The sequence below is a fragment of the Mus caroli genome, unplaced genomic scaffold, assembly GCF_978045245.1.
Source record: "Mus caroli unplaced genomic scaffold, Mus_caroli_1 scaffold_8, whole genome shotgun sequence".
NCBI classification, from domain to species: domain Eukaryota; kingdom Metazoa; phylum Chordata; class Mammalia; order Rodentia; family Muridae; genus Mus; species Mus caroli.
In genome coordinates, this window is record NW_028227263.1 from 17,315,670 (window position 1) to 17,336,241 (window position 20,572).

A 20,572-nucleotide genomic window follows, 5' to 3' on the forward strand; every position below is an offset into this window, starting at 1 on the left:
TCAGTGGAGTTCTATATTTCCAATCATTTTAACTTACTCACTAAAATTTCTGTGTAAATTTGTTGTTTTCGTACTGGTGTGCTTAGCGTTGTTGTTAGTTTTTTATTCTCCTTTCTTAAATTTCTGAAAATGTCAATTTTTCAAAATTTACAGCTGCCCAAACTCCAAAATGATGATAGAGAATTGACCAAGAAAAATAAAGAAATCTGTTAACAGGCCATGTATGCCTTTTTAATTCCTATTTTTTCCTCTTTTTCAATTTTTTAATATTTCATATATTTTGTATCACTAGGCAGAAGACATTTAACTATTTAGATATTGCATGGTAAAGTAGTTAGCATTGTTAAAGTAATTTATAGACTCAGTAAGTCTTAGAGGACACTAGCAAATAGCATATTAGAAAAGGAAACTGTTGCTCCTGTTGATGGCAGATTAGCTTAGTGTCGCGTTAGATTAGTGGCCCAGGCTCTGTGACTAGGTTGCATGATTATTACATGGTTTTGTCCTACTGCTTTTTTCTAACAGGTAAAGAAGCATTAGGGAGAGGTCAGGGATGGCTGTAGTTAATTAGGGCTAACTGGAGTTTACTTTTAAAATGCTCACAATACAGTGTGTGTGGTTCCTTTTAGTTTTTATTTGGAGGGTGACTTTTACTTCCCTCATTTAGCTGTGCTTCTTTTCACAGGGATGCCCGGGTAGTTAAAGATATGGCAACTGGAAAGTCCAAAGGCTATGGTTTTGTATCTTTTTATAACAAACTGGTACGTCCTTTCATTTAACTCAATTAAAAATCTTCAGTTTTGGATTTAGTTGCTTCATTAAAATTATTAAAACTTAATGTGCTGTTAACTTAGAAATAGAACTTTTATATAATTTCTTCAGCATATTAGTAATAGAAAATAATTCGTTCTTTTGTTAACTTGAAAGTAACTAGAAAAGGCTAGGATGATAATACGGTGAAGGAAGATTACTAAAACGTGTTTGTGCATTGGTGAAGGCATAGTGAGGCAGACGTAAAGCCCAAGACTAGTGGAAGCAAACGAATTATGAGAATTATGTTTGGTTTTAGCCAGGAAAAGTCATGTGTTAGACGCAGCAGTGCCAGCTTTCCTATGTCTTGCTAGGTCTTAGGAAGTTTTTTCCTTTGTTTCTGATTGCTGTTTAAATTTTTTTTCTTTTTCTTCACAGGATGCAGAGAATGCAATTGTGCATATGGGGGGTCAGTGGCTGGGAGGTCGACAAATCAGAACCAATTGGGCCACACGTAAACCACCTGCCCCTAAAAGTACACAAGAAAGTACGTTAGATCTGTATATGTACTGCAAGTATAGATGTGACCACACACCGTGTAGCATTATGTCTTCATTTCTTAGTATTTAAGTTAGTATAAGACCCAACCTTGAATTTCATTAGAGAAGCTTTAGATATAAGTTGAGAACCAACTGGTTTATTTACAGATGGGATTTCTATTTAAGGCTAAGGCTATAGCTGAGTTGGTAGAAGTTCTTGTGCTTCCCTAAGATGTATGAGGCTCCTGGGTTTGATTTCTAAAGCATCATACAAACCAGGTGTGGTTGCTCATGCCTATAGTTCTAGTACCTGGGAATGGAAGTTCATTCAGAAATAGAAGTTCAAAGTCCTCTTCAGTATCATAATGAGTTCAAGCTTAGCCTGGGATATTTGAGACCTCACACCCCCAATGTGTTAAGTCATAACATTGAGAAAAAAAAAATGTATTCCCTCCCACTGGGATATATCTTAACAGTATATAGCCAGGAGTGGTGGAGCATGCCTTTAGTCCCAGTACTTGGAGGCAGCGGCCAGCCTAGTCCACATAGGTCCAGGCTACATAGAAATTTTAAGATCCTATTAAAACAAAGATTTTTAAAAATTCTACATAAGAACAGAAGATTGGATTTGTGTGTGGTGCTGGGGTTTTAACTAGGACCTTGCACATGCTAGGCAAATGTTCTACCAATTAGCTATAACCTTAGCTCAAAAAGTAGTTTTATAATACTGTATAACAATCCAGATTTCATTTTCTTTCTTCTTACAGCTAACACTAAGCAGTTGAGATTTGAAGATGTAGTAAACCAGTCAAGTCCAAAAAACTGCACTGTGTACTGTGGAGGGATTGCTTCGGGGCTGACAGGTGCAGTGCTGGTTTCCTAGTCCCCTTCTCTGTTGATATTTGGCACTATTGTTATCAATTTCATGGTTACCATGAACTTTAAACAGTTTCTTTGTATATTTTTCTTTGTATAGATCAACTTATGAGACAAACATTTTCACCATTTGGACAAATTATGGAAATAAGAGTTTTTCCAGAGAAGGGCTATTCGTTTGTCAGGTACCGTTCAAGCTCTGAGATAATTAGTACTTGTGAGTCCTCTTCATTCCTTTCACTTACGTCATTGGATCCTTACTAGATGTCAGTTTACCTATGGAATACATAATGTGAGAAAAATGCCAACTGAAAGGTGTCAGTTAATGAGTTCCTGTGTTCTTTGTCCAAGCTCTTCAAAGATGAAGGCAAAACTTGACTGTTTCCTCCTAGATTTTCCACTCATGAGAGTGCGGCCCACGCTATTGTCTCTGTGAATGGCACTACAATCGAAGGACATGTGGTGAAATGCTATTGGGGTAAAGAATCTCCTGATATGACTAAAAACTTCCAACAGGTAATTCAATTTTTCTTAGCATCTTTTAAGGTTTCCATCTTACATACCTACATAGGAGCTTTGGGAATTGTAAAATAAACAGGAGAATAAAGCATATAGCTGCTTTCAGTTGATTGTGTAAAATGCTATTTCAAAATTGTTTTACGGTATTAACTGAATCTTAATACTTTCTTTTTACAGGTGTCACCACCCCAATAAACTTAGACAGTGATAGATAACAGAGTCCTATTCACAGAAGGGTGCTTACTTAGTTTTTCTCTTCCTTGTCTCCCACTCTTTCTTCAAATACGGTGTTTGTTCTTGTTCCCTAAAACAGTCATTTGCTTTTTCCTAGGTTGACTACAGTCAGTGGGGCCAGTGGAGCCAAGTGTATGGAAACCCACAACAGTATGGACAGTATATGGCAAATGGGTGGCAAGTACCGCCCTATGGAGTATATGGGCAGCCGTGGAACCAACAAGGATTTGGAGTAGAGTGAGTTATTTTGGTTTTTCCATTGTAGAAACAGATGCGCTTCTGGCAAAAGATGCGCTTAACAGATGCGCTTCTGTGTTCTCCTAGGGGAGAGTCTATTGAAATGATTGTACATTAAGGCATTTGGGCTGTAAATGTTACAGTATCAAATCTCAGGAAATATGGTTTGTAATGCTTTTAATTATAGAGATGGGGAATGCAATGTGACCTCTCTGTAAGCACTTGGTAGAATTTGACTTATCTACAGTTGCATTTTCATTTAATTTTGTGTATATAAAACATCTTTGTCTAGAATATGCTCAGAAACATGATGTTTTTATATTTTACCTTTATAAGACATCTTTGCGAGTTACATGACAGAGCAGTTTGCTTTCTGTGCTGATGGTAGAGTGGATTTGTTGCTTCACTTTCTCTCCTAGGCTGAGCTACACCTTTATTTTCACTGTTTGAGAATACTGCAAAAGTCAATGCTGTAACAAGAGTACTGCCTGCTAAGTCGTTCATTTTTATTTTTGTAAGACAATGTGTTCACTGTAGCCCAGGCTGACCTCAGACTTAAACTCATAGCAACATTCCTGTCCCAACCTTCCAGTTACAAGGATTACAGCTCTGTTGTTGTTGTTGTTGTTACTATTATATTTTTATTTTTGAGACAGGGTCTCTCTGTGTAGCCCTGGCTGTCCTGGCTGTTTACTTTTTGAGACGGTCTCAGTATAAACCCTGGTTGGCCTGTAATTATATAAACTGGTTTGGCCTCAAACTCAAAAAGATCCACCTGCTTCTGCCTTCCAAGTGCTGGGATTAAAAGTGTGTGCCATCATGCCCAGCCCTCATTATTATTATTATTTTAAATATCAGCTTTCAGGTAGTCTGCAGACTGGAGGTAAGTTGTGATGATCTTAACAAAACGCGCTGGTTGTAGGGCAGTGTATCGTGTGAAGATACATGGGGCTGATCCCCAAGCACAGCAGTGGAGTAAAAGCAAAGGAGACGCAGCTTTAAAACTTAATGGTAGTGTGTGTGTTCTGTTTGTTGTAGATTTGTGGTTTATCTTTATGTTCTGGGATTAGACTCTGCCTGAGTTTATAAAGCTGTATAGATTATCTTTTCCTCGTGTTTGCTGAAGATTTTTTTCCCCTTTCTTCCAAGTCAATCACCTTCTGCTGCTTGGATGGGTGGATTTGGTGCTCAGCCTCCTCAAGGACAAGCCCCTCCCCCTGTAATACCTCCTCCAAACCAAGCTGGGTATGGAATGGCAAGTTTCCCGACACAGTGAGCTGGGACTCTAAACACAATTGTAATTCACCACAGGCTGCAGTCTCCTGTCACACTCTGAAGACATGAAAAGTAAACATCGGAAAATGAAAATATTTATTTTAAAAATTGAAATGTTTGGAACCTTTAGCACAGCTTTGCTTGGTGAAGGACACATGTCTTCTAGTTCTGCCTTTTTAAGTTTTTGTTCATGATGGATATGAACATGATTTTTCTTTGTGTACAAAAAACTAAAATAAAGTCAATAAAGACAATTCTGACTATAAATTTTGATATAATAGGAGAAATGGGTAATACACTTTGATCCTTAGACACTATTCCATTTTTATCTTGCTGTTCAGTATTTTAACTCACTGTGTTTTTAAAAGAGCAAAAAAGGGAGTATCGTGAAAAACTGAGAATCACATCAGTTCGTCCTGAATCCTGATACTCCCCTCCCGTCCCTGAGGCGGACCACATAGAAGGCAGCAGGAGAAAGTGTGATTTCAGAAGAAGTCCATGATGTGGGAGTCGCTCTGGAAGAAATAACATTATTCTCTTATGTTAAAGAAAATGAAGCCAGACTGAAAGCGTGCAGCCTGAATAAGGACCAGCATTGTAGAAGGTTCTTGAACGATTGTTGGTGGTCCATATTAAGACATATTTTTAAAACTTTAAAAGTGTTGGTTATCAAAAATGTATATTACATTTCATTTGGGAGAAAATTCCAAGTATGGTGTTTATATTAAAGTCAGACGGTCATACTTGTGCTTTTACATGGAGTTTAAATGATAAACATTGTAAATATTGAATAACTACAGTGTTTCAAAAGCATGCTTCAACATAGAAGTAGCAGCAATGTAATTATTCGAGGTGACAAGTAACATGCTCGCTGCCAGTGCAGTGCTCAGTAGCAGTGTTAACACTGACGTCTCCACGTCTTCACGGTTGGCCATGTAAAAGGAGAAGGACACAAATGACTACACAGAAGAAGCCTTAATTTAATTTCATACAAATCTTTGATGCATTAGTATATTCTAAATTGTAAGTAGAAGTTAGATTTGGGCTTTTTTTCCCTTTCTTCTTTTCTTTCATTTCCTTTTGTTTTGTTTTATTTTATTTGGTACATAAATACCTTGATTAAAACCCAGTGAAGTGATTTCAGGGTTCCTATAAGTTGTATAGCACAATTTTTTTTTAAGAAATCTTGGGATGTTTTTAAAAATTAGTCTATTTTGCCCAAGAATTTTCTTAACAAGATTGCTAAAACATCTTACTTAGACAACCTGATGTATCAGTTATAATCTGATAACCAATTTGAGTCGTACACAAGTTGTGACTTTTTATTTCTAATTTGTTTTTTTTCCTTGGGAGTGTGTGGGTGACAGATGTGAATAGGCCTGAGTTGTATGTGTGCAGTTGTAACTGAATCTTTAGGAAGATGCGGGAGTTCCAGGCATGCTCCCCTGGCATCTTTCAGTCTATGTGGATACAGTCTGCCTCATAGTTCTATACAATGGGAATGTGAAATAGATAAAATCCTATGTGTTTCAATTGTGACAACTAGGAGGTGCAAATGTTTTGATAGTATGTTAAACCTGTTGGCCTGTGTATGCACAAGAGCAAAAAACCCTAACCTAACCTTTTTGAGGTAAGATGGGTAAGATGCACTAAGCCGTTGAAGTCTAAAGATTAAGATAATGTGGTGGGGTTTTTTTAATATTGGTGACCACAAAGATTCTGGAGTTTATTCCCTCCTTCACACAGCCAAATGTATTCAGCATAAAACTTTACAGGGTCTGAAGTTCTTTTTTGAGCCAAAATCTTTATGTACTTTAGTTGTTTTTTTGGGTTTTTTTTTTTTTTTTTTTGGTTTTTAAACACAACTACCCTGAGTTAACACTCATCAGGGACTAAATGGACCCCTGGAGTTTTTTGATTTGGGTTTTTTGTTTTGTTTTTGTTTTTGTTTTTTTGTCATACCTTTGGGGAATATTTTTGGAAAAGTTATATTTTATAAGAAGAAAGCAAGCTATATTCTGCCCTTGAGTTAAGATTTTCATTAAATTTTGTGAAACTTCAACAACCTAAAGGCTTTTTAAGTTGATAAATTGATAAAAGCTTACTAAATTAAAATTTCAGTTTCCCTTTTTTTCCTCTGCCAGTAAATTAAGTGGCTTATTGAGATAACTAATGGCTAATTCTAGCTGTAGTCTTTTCTGTTTTATATCCTATGAGTTAATAAAACTATCCAGACTAGTTACATTGCCATAGTAAGCATGTGACTGACATCTTTTGTCTTAATTTGGATGAGAAAAAAATTTTTTTTGTAAGTCAGTCACAGTCATTTCACAGCAAATAGTTTTAAGATAGAAAGGACATGTGCAAATGAGATGCACCATTTCAGGAAATTAGATGATCAAGCTAACACAGGTCCAGGCTGTCTTACAATGCAGATTTGAGTTTGTGCCCTCCGTCCACTTTAAGCCTAAGAACTGTTGCCTTTTCTTTCCTGTGTTCGTCAAGAACAGCAGAGAGACTCTTTGGCATGCAAGGAAATGTCTCTTCATAGTTTCTTGAGATTTATCTTGGTGTGTTTCTGCCTGCCATCGTCTGTGCTTGAATCCTTTTCTACTAGCATTTCCTCGGTGCCAGTCCGTCTGATCTTTATGTTTGCCGCCAGTGAGAGGCCAACTAAAGCCAAAGCTGTAAACCACAGTTGAAGTAAGTCTTTCAATAAAGACTAGTCTATGTAAGTGGCTTTCTCTTAGTGTTGTTCATTGTGTAACTGTTGAGTCTGCATGGAATAAGCAGTTTGGCTCTATCAGGGAGGAGTAAAGACATACCTAGAGTTTCAGGACTTAAATTTTTTGCATTAACTAAAATTCAAGTTCTGAATATGGAGGGACAGGAATTTGTACCCATGGGGTCAGTAAGATGACTCAATGGGTAAAGGCGTTGGCTTGCCACGCCTGGACTTGAGTCCTCTTCCCAGGAAACCATGTGGTGGAAGCTGTCTCCTGACTTCATGCACACTGTGGCTTATGTACACACTCACACTTTGGTTCTTGGGTTTCGTTTGTTTTTTGTTTTTGAGAGAGGGTCTCTATGCAGGTCTGGCTGTCCTGAAGCTCATTGTGTAGACCAGGCTGGCTACTCAAATCTTCCAGCCTCTGCCTTCCAAGTACTGGAATTAATGGTGTATGTTACCACACCCAACCATACAACTTTTAAAAAGAAAATTTCATCCTAAAGTATAGTATATTCTGTTATGCAGTAAAACATATTTTGAATTCCATAAATTTATTTTTACCATGTTTGGGGGGAGGGTAAATTTTTTGATATTATCTTTGATTAAAGATTATTGTTCAGAAACACAAATGTTAGGGAGTAAATACTATTGTTCAAGGAGGTATTCCCAGATTAAACTCACTTGTATTGTGTATATTGCAAAGATGGCAAAACTTGTAGCTTTTTCCAATTTTTAAAAAAGCCTTCATTCTACTGGCTATGGTGGTACACACCTGTAATCTCAGTTCTCCAGCTGCTGGGCAGAATGTCATGTTCTAGACCAACACAAGCTACATAGCAGAAACCTTGCCTTAATCCCCTCCCCCAAGAAAAATCCTTTCATCACCCAACGAGTCCTGTGTTTAAGAGCATGCTCTCCAGTGCTTAGTAAAATAGTACCCTAGTAATTATGTTCGTGAAGGTGAAGATTGAGCACTTTGGGGGAGCAGGTTGATCAGCATGTACCATGCTAGGCAAATGCTCTACCATGAAGCTAAATTCTTAGGAGACCTCCCTTTGGTGAAGAGAACTTGAAATAGGATCCTGCCTTAGCTGGGATTATGTGTATGTGCCACCGTGCCACGCCACGCCACGCAGCGTTGCCTTGCTAATAAAGTCGGTTCCTTTTCTCTATTGAAGTTGGGCTTGAAAGATAAGCTGGGCTGGGTACTGTAATTCTTAAGGTACTTTGTGCGAATCCCTCTGTTAAGACAAAATTGACTAAAAACCTAATTGTGAGAACATTTAGGGATTAGCAGCAAAGGGGATACACAGTTTTTATTTTAATTTAAACATTTCTACAAGGGGAAAAAAAGGTGGGGGAGCCAGGAAGGTGGCTCAGTTGGTAAGAGCTCTCTGCAAATATGAAGACTTGAGTTGGATACCTAGCACCCATAGTTGGGACAGAGACAGGCAAATCCTGGGGGTTCACTGCTCAGCCAGTTTAGATGAAATGAGGTGTTTAGATTACAGTGAGAGACTGTCAGAAAAGGGTGTCTCTGGTGAGATGGCCCCACTAGCAGATGCTTGCCATCTGCTGATGACCCGAGCTCCATCCCAGGCATTCGTATTGTGGAAAAAATTGGCAAATTGGCTGCTGCGAGTTCTCTCTCCAACCTCTCCAGGTGCATCCCCGCCCAGTTACATAGACGCTAAGTAAACGCAGCACATTTTAAGAGGTGGAGAAGGGAGGAAGACACCCAGTGTCAACCCTAACATAGGCTGGCTCAGATGAGATGAACGCACCCTTACACGTGCGCGTGAATATAGTCCACAATGCAGGGAGGCACCAGATAGTTAGAGCAATTGGTTCTTTAGTAGAATTAACTTGTTTAATGGAGGAAGGGAGGGAGGGAGGGAGAGCGAGCGAGCCTGCGTGAGTGTCGAGGTTTAGTTTTGTTTTTGTGCAAGAGTTTACACCTGGGGATTTGCTCTTGCTGAGCATGTCCTTCAACACTGAGCTGCACAGCACATTACTCTTCACTTACCTTTTGTTTCTTTAAAATTTGTTGTGTATGAATGTTTTGCCAGCATTTATGTCTGCACCAAATGAGTGCCTATGTTTACAGGGACAGGGCTGCCTGATCCCCTGAAACAAGAGCCATCATGATGAGGTCTGGAAATAGAACCTAGGTCCTCTGGAAAAGCAATCAGTGTTGCTGAGCTATTTCTCAGCACCCCCTTTTCTTTAATTGAGTTAGGGTATTGCTAGGGTGCCTGGACTATCCTCCAACTAGTGAACTCAAGGGATCTTCTGGCTACAGCCTCTGGAGTAGTTGGGACTGCAGGTTTAAACCACTGTGCCTGGCTGGTTTCATGTGCGATGTTTTGAAGTCACTTAGAAAATTCACAGACAAGTTAAAGCTAGTGCATTTGGATAGCTGTTAGAGGACAGCCAGGCAGTCCTGTGCTGAAAGCAGTGGCTTCTGCTTAAGGTACAGTCATTAAACTTGAAGTTGGGCTCCGCTTACCTGTGGACCTCACTTTGACTTCAATCTTCCCACTGAGGAGTTTTGCACAATTTCTGGTCTTAAGTGGCATTGTAGAATTGGGTCATTTTAAAGATAAACTGGATTTTAGTATATATAGCCAGCATATATAATGCTACAATCCCCACCCTTCAATTTTAAGGACATCATTAAATTTGAGTATGCCAGTAAACAGAAATTCAAACTTATTGAAAATGGCGAGAAGTAAGAAGCTGTATGCAATATTGTGCTAATAATTGGTATGTGTACATTCCAGATTTTCATATTCAATAAACTGATTAAAAACTAAAGCTAAGCCAGCTGGAGCAATCTGCCAGTGGTTACAAACACTGAATGCTGTCCCAGAGGACCCAGATTGGATTCCCAGCATCCACATACAGATGCTCAGAGCCATCTGTAACTCCAGTTCCAAGGGATGTAAAGCCCTCTTCTGGCCTCTACAGGTACCAGACACACATATGGTGCACATATATACATGCAGGCAAAACATCCATACACATAAACAATAATAAACCCTTAAAGTTAAGGCTGGGGGGATAGCTTAGTCCATAAACTTGTCTTGTGGGCAATGAAGACCGGTTTGTGCAGTCCCCAGTACCCATGATGAAGTTGCATATGGGGACCCACAGTTGTAATCCCAGTCCTGAAAATGGGAAGAGAGGGGCTTGAGGTTCTTTTGACCAATCTAGAAGCCCCAATTCCCAATGAGAAACTGTTTCAGAAAACAAGGTGGGCAGCTTGTGAGGGACAACACCTGAGTTTGATCTCTGGCCTCTACATGCCAGCACACATCCATGCACACAAATTTAATATTTATTTTTCTTTTTAAAGTAAAAATAGGTTTAGTGGCTAAGAGTATTTATTGCTCCCACAGAGGATCTGGACTTGATTCCCAGCACCCACATGATGAGTCACAACCGTTCGTAACCCTAGTTACAGGGTATCTGATGCCCTCTTCTGACCTCCATGTGCATCAATCATGCACATGATGCCCACACATAACATGGCAGCAAACTCACAAAATGTATAAATCTAAGTTTTAAAAAGTAAAATGGGGTGAGATGGTGGAAGGGAAAAACTAGCTCCTGAAAGTAATCTGACCACACACTATGGCACAGCATGCTCACACAATACCAATTGTTAAGACATAAAACAGATGCATAGGAGAACACACAGAGACACACACACAGAGATACACAGACACACACACCTATTCAGTCTTAATTTGCTCCCTTTTAAAGCAAGGAGTAAACTTGAAAAGCATTTTAATTGTGTTTGGCCAGGCACTAGTATGGTGCAGCTATGCCATGCCAACTTGACTGTTGATGTGTGATGTGTCACTGGTTTAAGGGTGTATATGTTATCAAAAATAGCAAGGCTGAACATGGTGACACGTGCTTATAATCTCAGCAAGAGGCAGGAGATTCACACATTTGAAGCCAGCCTGGTCAATAGCAAGTTTCAGGGTAACCAGGGCTAGAGAGCAAGATACTGGTTCCTCCAGTCCCCCCTCCTCCTAAAACCAATATATGGCTCTGGTAGCTTCAGTTTCTACGAAGATATATTTAGTAAAGTGAATTCTATGTGTGTATTGGGCAAATGTTACTGGTTGAAAATAACTCATTTGGGCATTTGCAATGAAAGGAAAGTCCTTAGAAATTCTTCATGTAATGTGTTATACCCGAGGAGGGACATATGGGACACATGCATTCATATACATGCATATGTGTATACATACATATGTGTTTATACATACACACACACACGATGACCTTATTCCCTGGTTGCTTCACTTGAGTCAGTCTTCTTCCATGAGAAGGAGCTTCCAGAAGCAGGAAACAAACATACTTTTTTTTTTTTTTGGTTTTTCGAGACAGGGTTTCTCTGTGTAGCCCTGGTCGTCCTGGAACTCACTCTGTAGACCAGGCTGGTCTCGAACTCAGAAATCCGCCTGCCTCTGCCTCCTGAGTGCTAGGATTAAAGGTGTGCACCACCACGCCCGGCTAGATACTTTTTTCTTTTTGGTTTCTGTTTCTTTCTCTCTCTCCCTCTCTCTCTCCCTCTCCCTCTCCCTCTCCCTCCTCTCTCTGTCTCTCTTTCTTTCGAGACCAGGCTATGAGCTGGAGAGATGGCTCAGTGGCTAAGAGCACTCAATGACTGCTCTTCAGAGGTCCTGAGTTCAATTCCCAGCAACCACATGGTGGCTCACAACCATCTGTAATGGGATCCGATGCCCTCTTCTGGTGTGTGTCTGAAGACAGCTACAGTGTACTCAAATAAATAAATTAAATTAAAAAAGAAAACAGAAAAAGAAAGAGACCAGACTGGCCTTGAACTCACAGAGTACTTTTTAATTAAAGTTATGTGTGTGAGTGTTTTGCCTGCATGTATGTCAATGCACCACATGCATGCTTGATGCCCATGGAGGCCAGAAGAGGGAGTCCAGGTCAGTGAGAGAGACCTTGTCTAAAAGGAAGTAGGTGGTGACTTGAGGGTGGCCCCTGATGTCCTCTGGCCTCCATATGCCTGCACATCTGTGTACACACACATTTATTTTTCTAGTTCCATTTTCAGGTGCTTCTTCAGTGTTTGTTTATTTTGTGTGTGTGTATATGTGGGCACATACAAGTCATGATGCATGTGCAGATGTCAGAGGATAACACCTGCCAGGTTGATCCTGAAGGTGCAACTCAGGTTTCAGGCTTGGGAGCCAGCACCTTTACCTGCTGAGCCATCTCACTGGCCAAACATAATATTTTAACTTATAGCTCAATGCACTGCCCCCTCCTCCCCACAGTGTTTTTGATTGTTACCTCTATCTTTATGTGATAATGAAGCTGCAATATTTTATATAGAAATAGAAATTCAGCCTTTCCTCTGTCCTATCATCTCAGGTTTGTTTGTTTGTTTGTTTGTTTTTTATAGCCCCTGTAATGGCTGCTCTGTGTATCTGTATAATTCTTTGCTTAAGAATGTTCCCCAGAGGTTGGTTTCCTTTAAGGTGTTCCCAGTGGGGCTTGTGAAGGGGCTTGTATGCATCTTGGGATGGAATTTCCAAAAGCAAAGCCAGTCTAGGTGTACACTCTTACCTTCCTCCCAGGCACACACACCCTTTGTTCCCAGGTCAGGTTGCTCGCTGCAACTTTGCTGTGTGCATCTGATGTGTGCTCACTCTGCTCCCCCAGGCTCGCTGGGGACTTGTCCCTGGGCGTAGACTCAGGAACAAGCAGAAAGAAGGGATGTATAAAAGAAGTGGAAATCTAAGTTTAATGAAGGATTTGAAATAATACAAAATGTTCATATCACTGGGAACAGTGATCTGATTAACTACATTTTAAAATGTAGATGGGGAGAGAGGAAGGAGGGAAGGGAGAGAGAGAGAGAGAGAGAGAGAGAGAGAGAGAGAGAGAACATAGACTAGGACATAGGGGAGAGAACATTGGTTCTCTCCTGCCACCTTGTGGGACCCAGCATCAGGCCTGTGCAGAAGTGTCTGCCTGCTGAGCCACCCCACTGGCCTCACTACATGTAAGAATCAATCCTTTTTTCTGTGCATTAGTGGAAAGGGAACAAGTACCACGGTGTATATATATATAGAGGTCAGAGGGCAGCTTCAGGGAGTCAGTTCTCACTTCGCTTCCAACCCTGTGGTCCCTAGGTATAGAATTCAGGTTGTCGGGTTTGGTTGTCAGCTTTTTCCTTTACCCACTGAATCATCTTGATGGCCTCCAACTTCCCTGACATATTTTTTTCCATTTTTTATCTACCTTTCAATAACATACACCGACAACTTTGCTGTGGGCATTAAAAGTGTATCATTTTAATCAGATGCCAACTGTGGTGGCTTACACCTATAATCACCGTACTCAGCAAGCTCAGGCAGGATCACCCAGGAGGTCAGTGTCGGCTACAGAGTGACTCTAGGCCAGCCTGAGCTGCAGAGCAAAACCCTGTTTCAAAACAATGATTTTAATCAGAGCATTGGCAAGATTGTGGAAAACTGGAATGCTTGTGAACTGTTAGTGGGATGTAAAATAGAGTCACTATGACGGCAGTGTGGAGGCTTCTAAAACCCATGAAATAGAATTGTCACGTGACCCTAGCCCCACTTCTGGGTGTATACCCAAAAGAACTGAAAGCAGATTTTCCGAGATTTGCATGTCTCAGTTTGTAGCAACACTATTCCCAATTGCCAGAGGAGGAGGAGCCTAAATGCTCACACACAGAGATGAATGGAAAGACAAACTGGGGTCTATACACAACGGAATATTGCTCAACCTTGGATTGAAATGAAGGTGGATGGATGTGCACCTGTAATCCCAGGACTCAGGAGGGGTTTTAGCTTGGCAGCCAAGTCATATTGACCTTGTCATATAAAAGTGGAAAAGGAGGGAAAAGAAGACGTGGAAACAAAGACTGGAGGGAGGAAATGAAGCTGTCAGCTTCCACAGCATAGGGGAACCATTAAGAAGACATTTTGCTAAATGAAGTGAGCTGGAGACAAGCAATATGACTTTGTTTACATTATTAATTAAGGTTATCACATTTAAAATACCTAGAGGGCTCATGGTGAGAGGAAAGGGGGTGAAGCTGGCTAATAGATAGAATATCAGATGGATACGATAGAAAAACCTAAAGAATTCCTTTGCAGTGTGAATCTATTCATTGTGATTGAGTTGAACACTTAAACTAGGTGCAGTGTGGGATATGATGATGTGTTTAAGTTTTTTTTTCATTGAATTTATATGTATGAGTATTTTGCCTGCATATATGTCTATGCAACACCTGTGTACCTGGTACCCACAGAGGACAGAAGAGGGTGTCAGAACCCCTGGAACTGGGATTACAGACAGTTGTGAGCCACTGTGTGGGGACTTGGAATTGAACCTGAGTTCTCTGGAAGAGCATCCAGTGCTCTTACTCACTCAGCCATCTCACCAGCCCCTAGAGAAGCTGCTTCTCAAAGTGGGTGTTGGCTAATGCAGGGATTCATAGCCAGCAGACAATAAGTGACCATCGGGTGCTCAGCCCCCAGAGAGAATACTGATATCAACCCCCTCAAGGCTCAGGAGACATTACTGATACAGGAATGGGAAGGCAAAAAAACAGAAAGGAGGCTTGCTGTCTCCTGACATGACAGGTCTGTTGCACCTGTCAGCTCACAGTCCCTATGGTTACCTGCACGACTCCACAAGACTGGGCTCACTAAGACTCCATCATGAATAAAGAGAGCTATGGACAGTTAGTGTTGCAGGAGAGGCCATACAAGCAGGCCTAATTCATCTCAGCAGGTCATGTACATAAAAATGGACGTGAACATTAACGTTAGGTGGTTTTTTCCTCCCAGAAATAAGACTCAGACTCAAAATATATTTACAAATACCTTGGCCATATAGCTAGACTCTTCTCTGACTAGATCATAACTTAAAACAACCCATTTATTCTTATCTACATTCTGCCACATGGCTGGTTACCTGTGCTCGAGGGACCATGCATCTTTCTTGTCACATCTTCCCCGGCGAATCTCCTGCCTGGCAGTATCCCAGAATCTTTTCTGCCTCCTGGATGTCCCACCTCCTGTTTATTGCTTAAGCCATAGGCCATCAGATTTATTATTGACAGGTGCCACATCCACACAGACACACACAAGATGTTCTCTTTACACAGGAAAGGGCATGCTGGGGGAGGGGGCATTTGTTGGAAGAAAGGGTTTCAGCAGGAGAGGGAGGCAACAGGTGGTGAAAATGACCCAAACTCATTTACATATGTATGAACTTGCCAAGGTGGGGAGAAAAGGAAAAGAAAAAGAACCCAGCTAACTATTGGCATATTAATAGGTTACCTTTTGCCTCAAATTGCTATGAGGTAGTTTTAATCTGCTGGCATTTAAAGCCTAATAGCATAAAGTATATCTTCAGAAATAATCTCAGTAGTTTCGCTAGGCTCTAAATGCCTGCGGAACATAGTGGATCCAGGCTGTATGCCTCAGCTGCCACAAGTGCCTTCACCCACATGTGCTAGCATCTTTGGCACAGGAAGGCACTCTGCAAGCTACCAAAGGAGAAACTCGGGCTCCAATCCAGCCACAAACCCTCTGATCTACATGCCTGCAAGAGACCCTAGTGCAGTGCTGGCACACAGTTTGTGGACTAACCAACCAGTGTCTGATTTGCTTAAGGCTTTCTTCATGAGATGGAGCCCATACGTGACACTGCTTGGGTGGCCAAGAACCTGAGACTGGATAGATAAGGTCAGGGACCTGGGGCAAAACCAAATACTACTGTTCTAAACAAACAAGAAAAGTGTAGTACTAAAATGACTTCTCATGACATTTTGCTACACTCATAGATCAGTAACTTGCTCAGCCATCATCAGAGAAGTTTCCTCCTGCAGCAATGGGAACAAATACAGAGACCCACAGCCAGACATTGTGCAGAGAATAGAGGACCTTGGGATGCTCAATCCTAAACTGGATGCCTCTGTCAAATCCCTTGCCTTAGGGTTCAGGGTACTCTGTAGAGGAAGAGGCAGAAAGAGAGTAAGCCAGAGGGGGTGAAGGACACCAAGAAAACAAGGCCTCTAATCCATCCTGATCAAAACTCGTCTGAACTCACAGAGACTCAGGCAGCATTCACAGCGCCTGCACTGGTCTGCACCAGCTGATTCCTGTGTATCTTATGGCTTCCAATCTAGGGTTTCTCTGTGTAGCCCTGGCTGTCCTGGAACTAGCTCTGTAGACCAGGCTGGCCTCAAACTCACAGAAATTTGATTGCCTGTGCCTCTCAAATGCAGGATTAAAGGCATGTGTTATCATCACCTGACCAGTTTAGTGTTTTTATGGGATTTCTGAATGTACAAACAAGTTTCTTGTGCCTTTTCTTGGGCTCTTTTCCTTCTGTGTGTTTGTTTTGTCCAATTCCAATGTGTTAGTTTTTGTTTTATTCCTTATTTATTATTATTTTATTATTAACCCTTAGAAGTCTGTTGGTTTTTTAGTGAGATACAGAAAGGGAGTGATCCAGGTACAGAGCGTGAGGAGGAACTGGGGGAGGGGAGCAGAGGGAGAGGAAACTAATCAGGATAAATTGTGTGAGGAAAAAAATCTATTTTCAATAAAAGGAGGAAAAAAGACAGGAAGGAGACAACTCAAAGTAACTTCAGGAAGTCCCTGAAACTGACCATATTCACTAGGCCCCTCTAGATGTGTGTGTATTGCATCTCCCCAGGAGAAGTCCATCACACAGCAATGTCCCAAGTGGGACATGTGCTTGTCTCTGAAAGCCATCACCTACTATTTTCTCCACTGTTGATCTCATGAACTTATTTCTAGTACTTGGAAATACACTGGTACACTGGCCCAGCTTCTTCCTAGCTGTACCTCAGTCCCTACACGTATTTCTCCGTTCACTGTCACCAGCGAGCTTTTGGCAGTTTCCAAAAGCCAGGGAGAGCCGTAGAGCCATTAAATACTTCTCCAGAAACACTTACAGGACTGACACATTCCCAAGGAGAAGTTTCTGAGAAACCCAAGCATCATGTAGCCCAGACGACCATCAAAGGCTGTGTGTTGTTTGAGGACAGTATTTAAAACCACCCTTTCTGTAGAGCCAACCGCTTAAAAAGACTTTGTCAATAGTACTGAAGCTAGTACCAAGTCTTGCTGTGAACTAGGCAAGTGAGATCAGTAGAACTTTCGAAATGGATTTTTTATTTTTAGTGAATGATACATGCATGCTATAGTAGTGTGGGAAAAAACAACAACAACAAAAAAAAACAACCAGACACTATCAGTAGTGTTTAGAAAATACCACCTTCCTTTCCAATTTTTGGAGCTTTCTCCTCAAGGCCGGTAGGTTTTACTTCCTGGTCATTTCTAGTGATTTACTCACTGGGTTCACAACTGAAAACCACTCACTCTCTCCCAGAACCTATGGTAGCCAACATTTCCGGGCAGGACGTGGGGGACATGGGAGAGGGGGCGGGCATTCTGTTTTAGTTAACTAGTAGTATTCCATTATAACCACACACCAGGATTTCAACCCCTCCCAGTCAATAGTTGATGAGCATTGGATGTTTCCAATGAGTGCTATTTCAAGTAAAGCAGCTGTGGACATTTTGTATTCAGCGTTCACATGTACTTCCATTTAAAAATTTCATTATATTTTCATTTTTTGAGTGTGAATTTTGTGTGTCTGTGTGTCCATGCATGTGTGGTACAGTGTGTAGAGTTCTGAGGGACTGAGCTCAGGTCACTAGATTTGGCAGCAAGTCCCTTTACAAGCTGAGCCATCTTGCTTGCCACATGCTTCCATTTTTTTCTGTGGAATGTTTTGGATTATACAATAGACATGTATTTGATTGCCTTTTTTTTTTTTTTTTTAAGAAAGTGACATCTCCTGTACACATGCTGGCCTCAAACTCACTGTAGCTAAGGATGACATTGAACTTCGGATCCATCTGATCCTACTCTTTGAATACTTGCATGATAGCCACGCACTAACACCCCTGCCTCCTTCTGTGGTGCTGGGGACTGAACCAGAGCCTTGTGCGTGCTGGCAGACACTACCAGTGGGCTGCATCCCATCCCTCAATGCGTCAAGCCAGATTGTTGCTATACAGCCCAGGCTGGTCCAGAACTCCCACCTCTCTAGCCTCTGCCTGGCACGCTGGCATGACCGGCTTGTACCTCCAACAGCGGTATATGCTGAAGTGTTCTGTTATTATTAGTGAACTACCTACCTATCTATACATTTACACATACATGCAACAATAACAAAGAAACGGAGGTCATGGGCTGGTGAGATGGCTCAGTGGGTAAGAGCACCCGACTGCTCTTCCGAAGGTCCAGAGTTCAAATCCCAGCAACCACATGGTGGCTCACAACCATCCGTAACGAGATCTGGCTCCCTCTTCTGGAGTGTCTGAAGACAGCTACAGTGTACTTACATACAATAAATAATAAGTAAAAAAAAAAAAAAAGAAAGAAACGGAGGTCATGAGTTTGAGAAGGAACAGGGTAGGGCTGTACAGAAGGGGTTGGAGGGGGACAGCGAAGGGGGAAGTGACACAAATAACTAACTAAATAAAATGGTTTTGTTTTGTCTTCAAGACAGCCCTGGCTGTCCTGGAACTCAATCTGTAGACCAGGCTGGTTTTGAACTCACAGAGATCCACCTGCCTCTGCTGGGATTAAAGGTGTACACCACCACTGCCCAGCTTATAATTATATTTTAATTTCAAAATATGCTAAGAAAGATAGTAGAAAGGGGGTCACGAGAAGGAAGAAGATTCTTTTTAAAAAAAAAGTATTTATTTATTTTATGTATATGAATGCTCTGTCCCACCAGCACTGGGTGCGCTGCCCTGCATCCCCCCCCCCACACACACACACCAGAATGTTCTTGGTGAGTGTTCCTGAAATTATTTTTGTGTTTTGAGGTATCACACTGTCATCCTTTGTTCAGGGCTCTTTCCATTTGGAAATAAATTTTCTTCAGCCTGGGACATTTTCTCAAAGTGTGTCTTTTATCTCCTCTTTGGCACTCCTCCTGTAATATCTTTGGGCACTTACTTACCTTGGATTGGCTCACTAACCTTTGTTCTTTCTCTCCGAGGGCCCCTTTCCTCACCTGATTTTTAAGAGAATTTGACCTCAGTGTCTGCCTCTGCTGCTGAAATGCTGTTTCCACTTTAGTTTCTACATTCCAACTTCTTTTTATGAAAAAGGATTTATTTATTTTTATCTTATGTGTATTGGTGTTGTGTCTGCATGTCTGTCTGTGTAAGGATGTCTGATCGCTTGGAGCTGGATTACAGGTAGGTGGGAGCTGCCATGTGGGTGCTGGGATTCAGCGTGAGTCCTCTGGAAGAGTATCCAGTGCTCTTGACTGCTGAGCCATCTCTCCAGCCCCAACTTCCTGTGTCTGTGTCTCTCCAACTTTCTTTGGCATTTCTTACATGTCAGCAATCCTTGCACGTATATGGCTTTTATATTGGAGAATCGGGTATTAAACGTCTCTCTGGTTAGAGCTTGGTTTTCTTGTGATTGGGCACTGCTAACTTTGGCTGGATTGACTGAGGGAGGGACAGGACCTGTGGAAATGGCACTGAGTTGCACTCATATCCGGGAAGAGTGCTCTAGATACAAGGCACGAGGCACTGGGCATAAGCAGGGTACATGTGGAAGCATTTACGGAATCCCAAGGAGGGTCAACTGGTCACCAGGAGCCTCACAGGTCTCTATGTGACCTAGGGCTTCCTCTCAGGTGACATGAAACACTGCCACAGAGTGTGAGACAGAGCTTTGGCATGATAAGACCCACCTGGGAGAGTCCCCTGGCATTCCATACAGCGGTCCCCGTGAAGAGGAAGCAGCCCGGGAAAGAGGTGCATCAGTTGGCAGAAGTGGTGGCTTGGATGGATTGCAAGAGCAAGAAATGTCAAATTCTGGATTTTAAAGGACTCCCGGGTGGACGTGACACAAGATGGGAACATTGGTTGTCAGATACTTGTCCGAGTGGCTAATGAGGCACTGTTGCCTTTAGCTGGGATAGAAGGAAGCTTGTGTTCTAGACACACTGCCTTTGAAATGTCTTACTAGACTGTCCAAGGAGAAGCCAAGGAGGTGCGGAGGGCTGAAGACTCCTAAATCTGGAAAGCACACTTGATATAAACTCTGGGTAGCAATGGGGAGTCAGTGTAGCCCCCATCACAGGACCACAGATGCCTCTGTGGTGTGGGAGGCTGTTGTGCGGAGGCTGCCCATGTGCAGGCCTGGGAGGACAGCAAAGCTTGGTTTAGTTTTGCTGTAAACCTAAAAATTCTTCACAAAATAAACTTGATTTTTTTTTTTTTAAAGAAAATGCTATTCTGAGCCACGAAACT

General features: G+C 41.6%; 1 protein-coding gene across 10 annotated transcripts in view; it reads left to right on the forward strand.

Moving 5' to 3' along the window:
• The window catches only part of Tial1 (TIA1 cytotoxic granule associated RNA binding protein like 1), a 59,595-nt gene extending 52,430 nt beyond the window's left edge, over positions 1-7,165 (forward strand). For 9 of the 10 annotated variants that reach the window (XM_029479432.2, XM_029479428.2, XM_029479430.2 and 6 more), the window contains 7 exons: positions 686-761; positions 1,189-1,297; positions 2,057-2,152; positions 2,266-2,350; positions 2,558-2,681; positions 3,016-3,155; positions 4,305-7,165. In XM_029479432.2, the coding sequence (XP_029335292.1) occupies positions 686-761; positions 1,189-1,297; positions 2,057-2,152; positions 2,266-2,350; positions 2,558-2,681; positions 3,016-3,155; positions 4,305-4,431 (757 nt within the window). In that variant the 3' untranslated portion in view covers positions 4,432-7,165. Of the gene's footprint in view, positions 1-153; positions 222-685; positions 762-1,188; positions 1,298-2,056; positions 2,153-2,265; positions 2,351-2,557; positions 2,682-3,015; positions 3,156-4,304 lie in introns of all 10 variants that reach the window. The other variant, XM_085841271.1, reaches the window with a different exon arrangement.
• Positions 7,166-20,572: the final 13,407 nt, after the last annotated feature.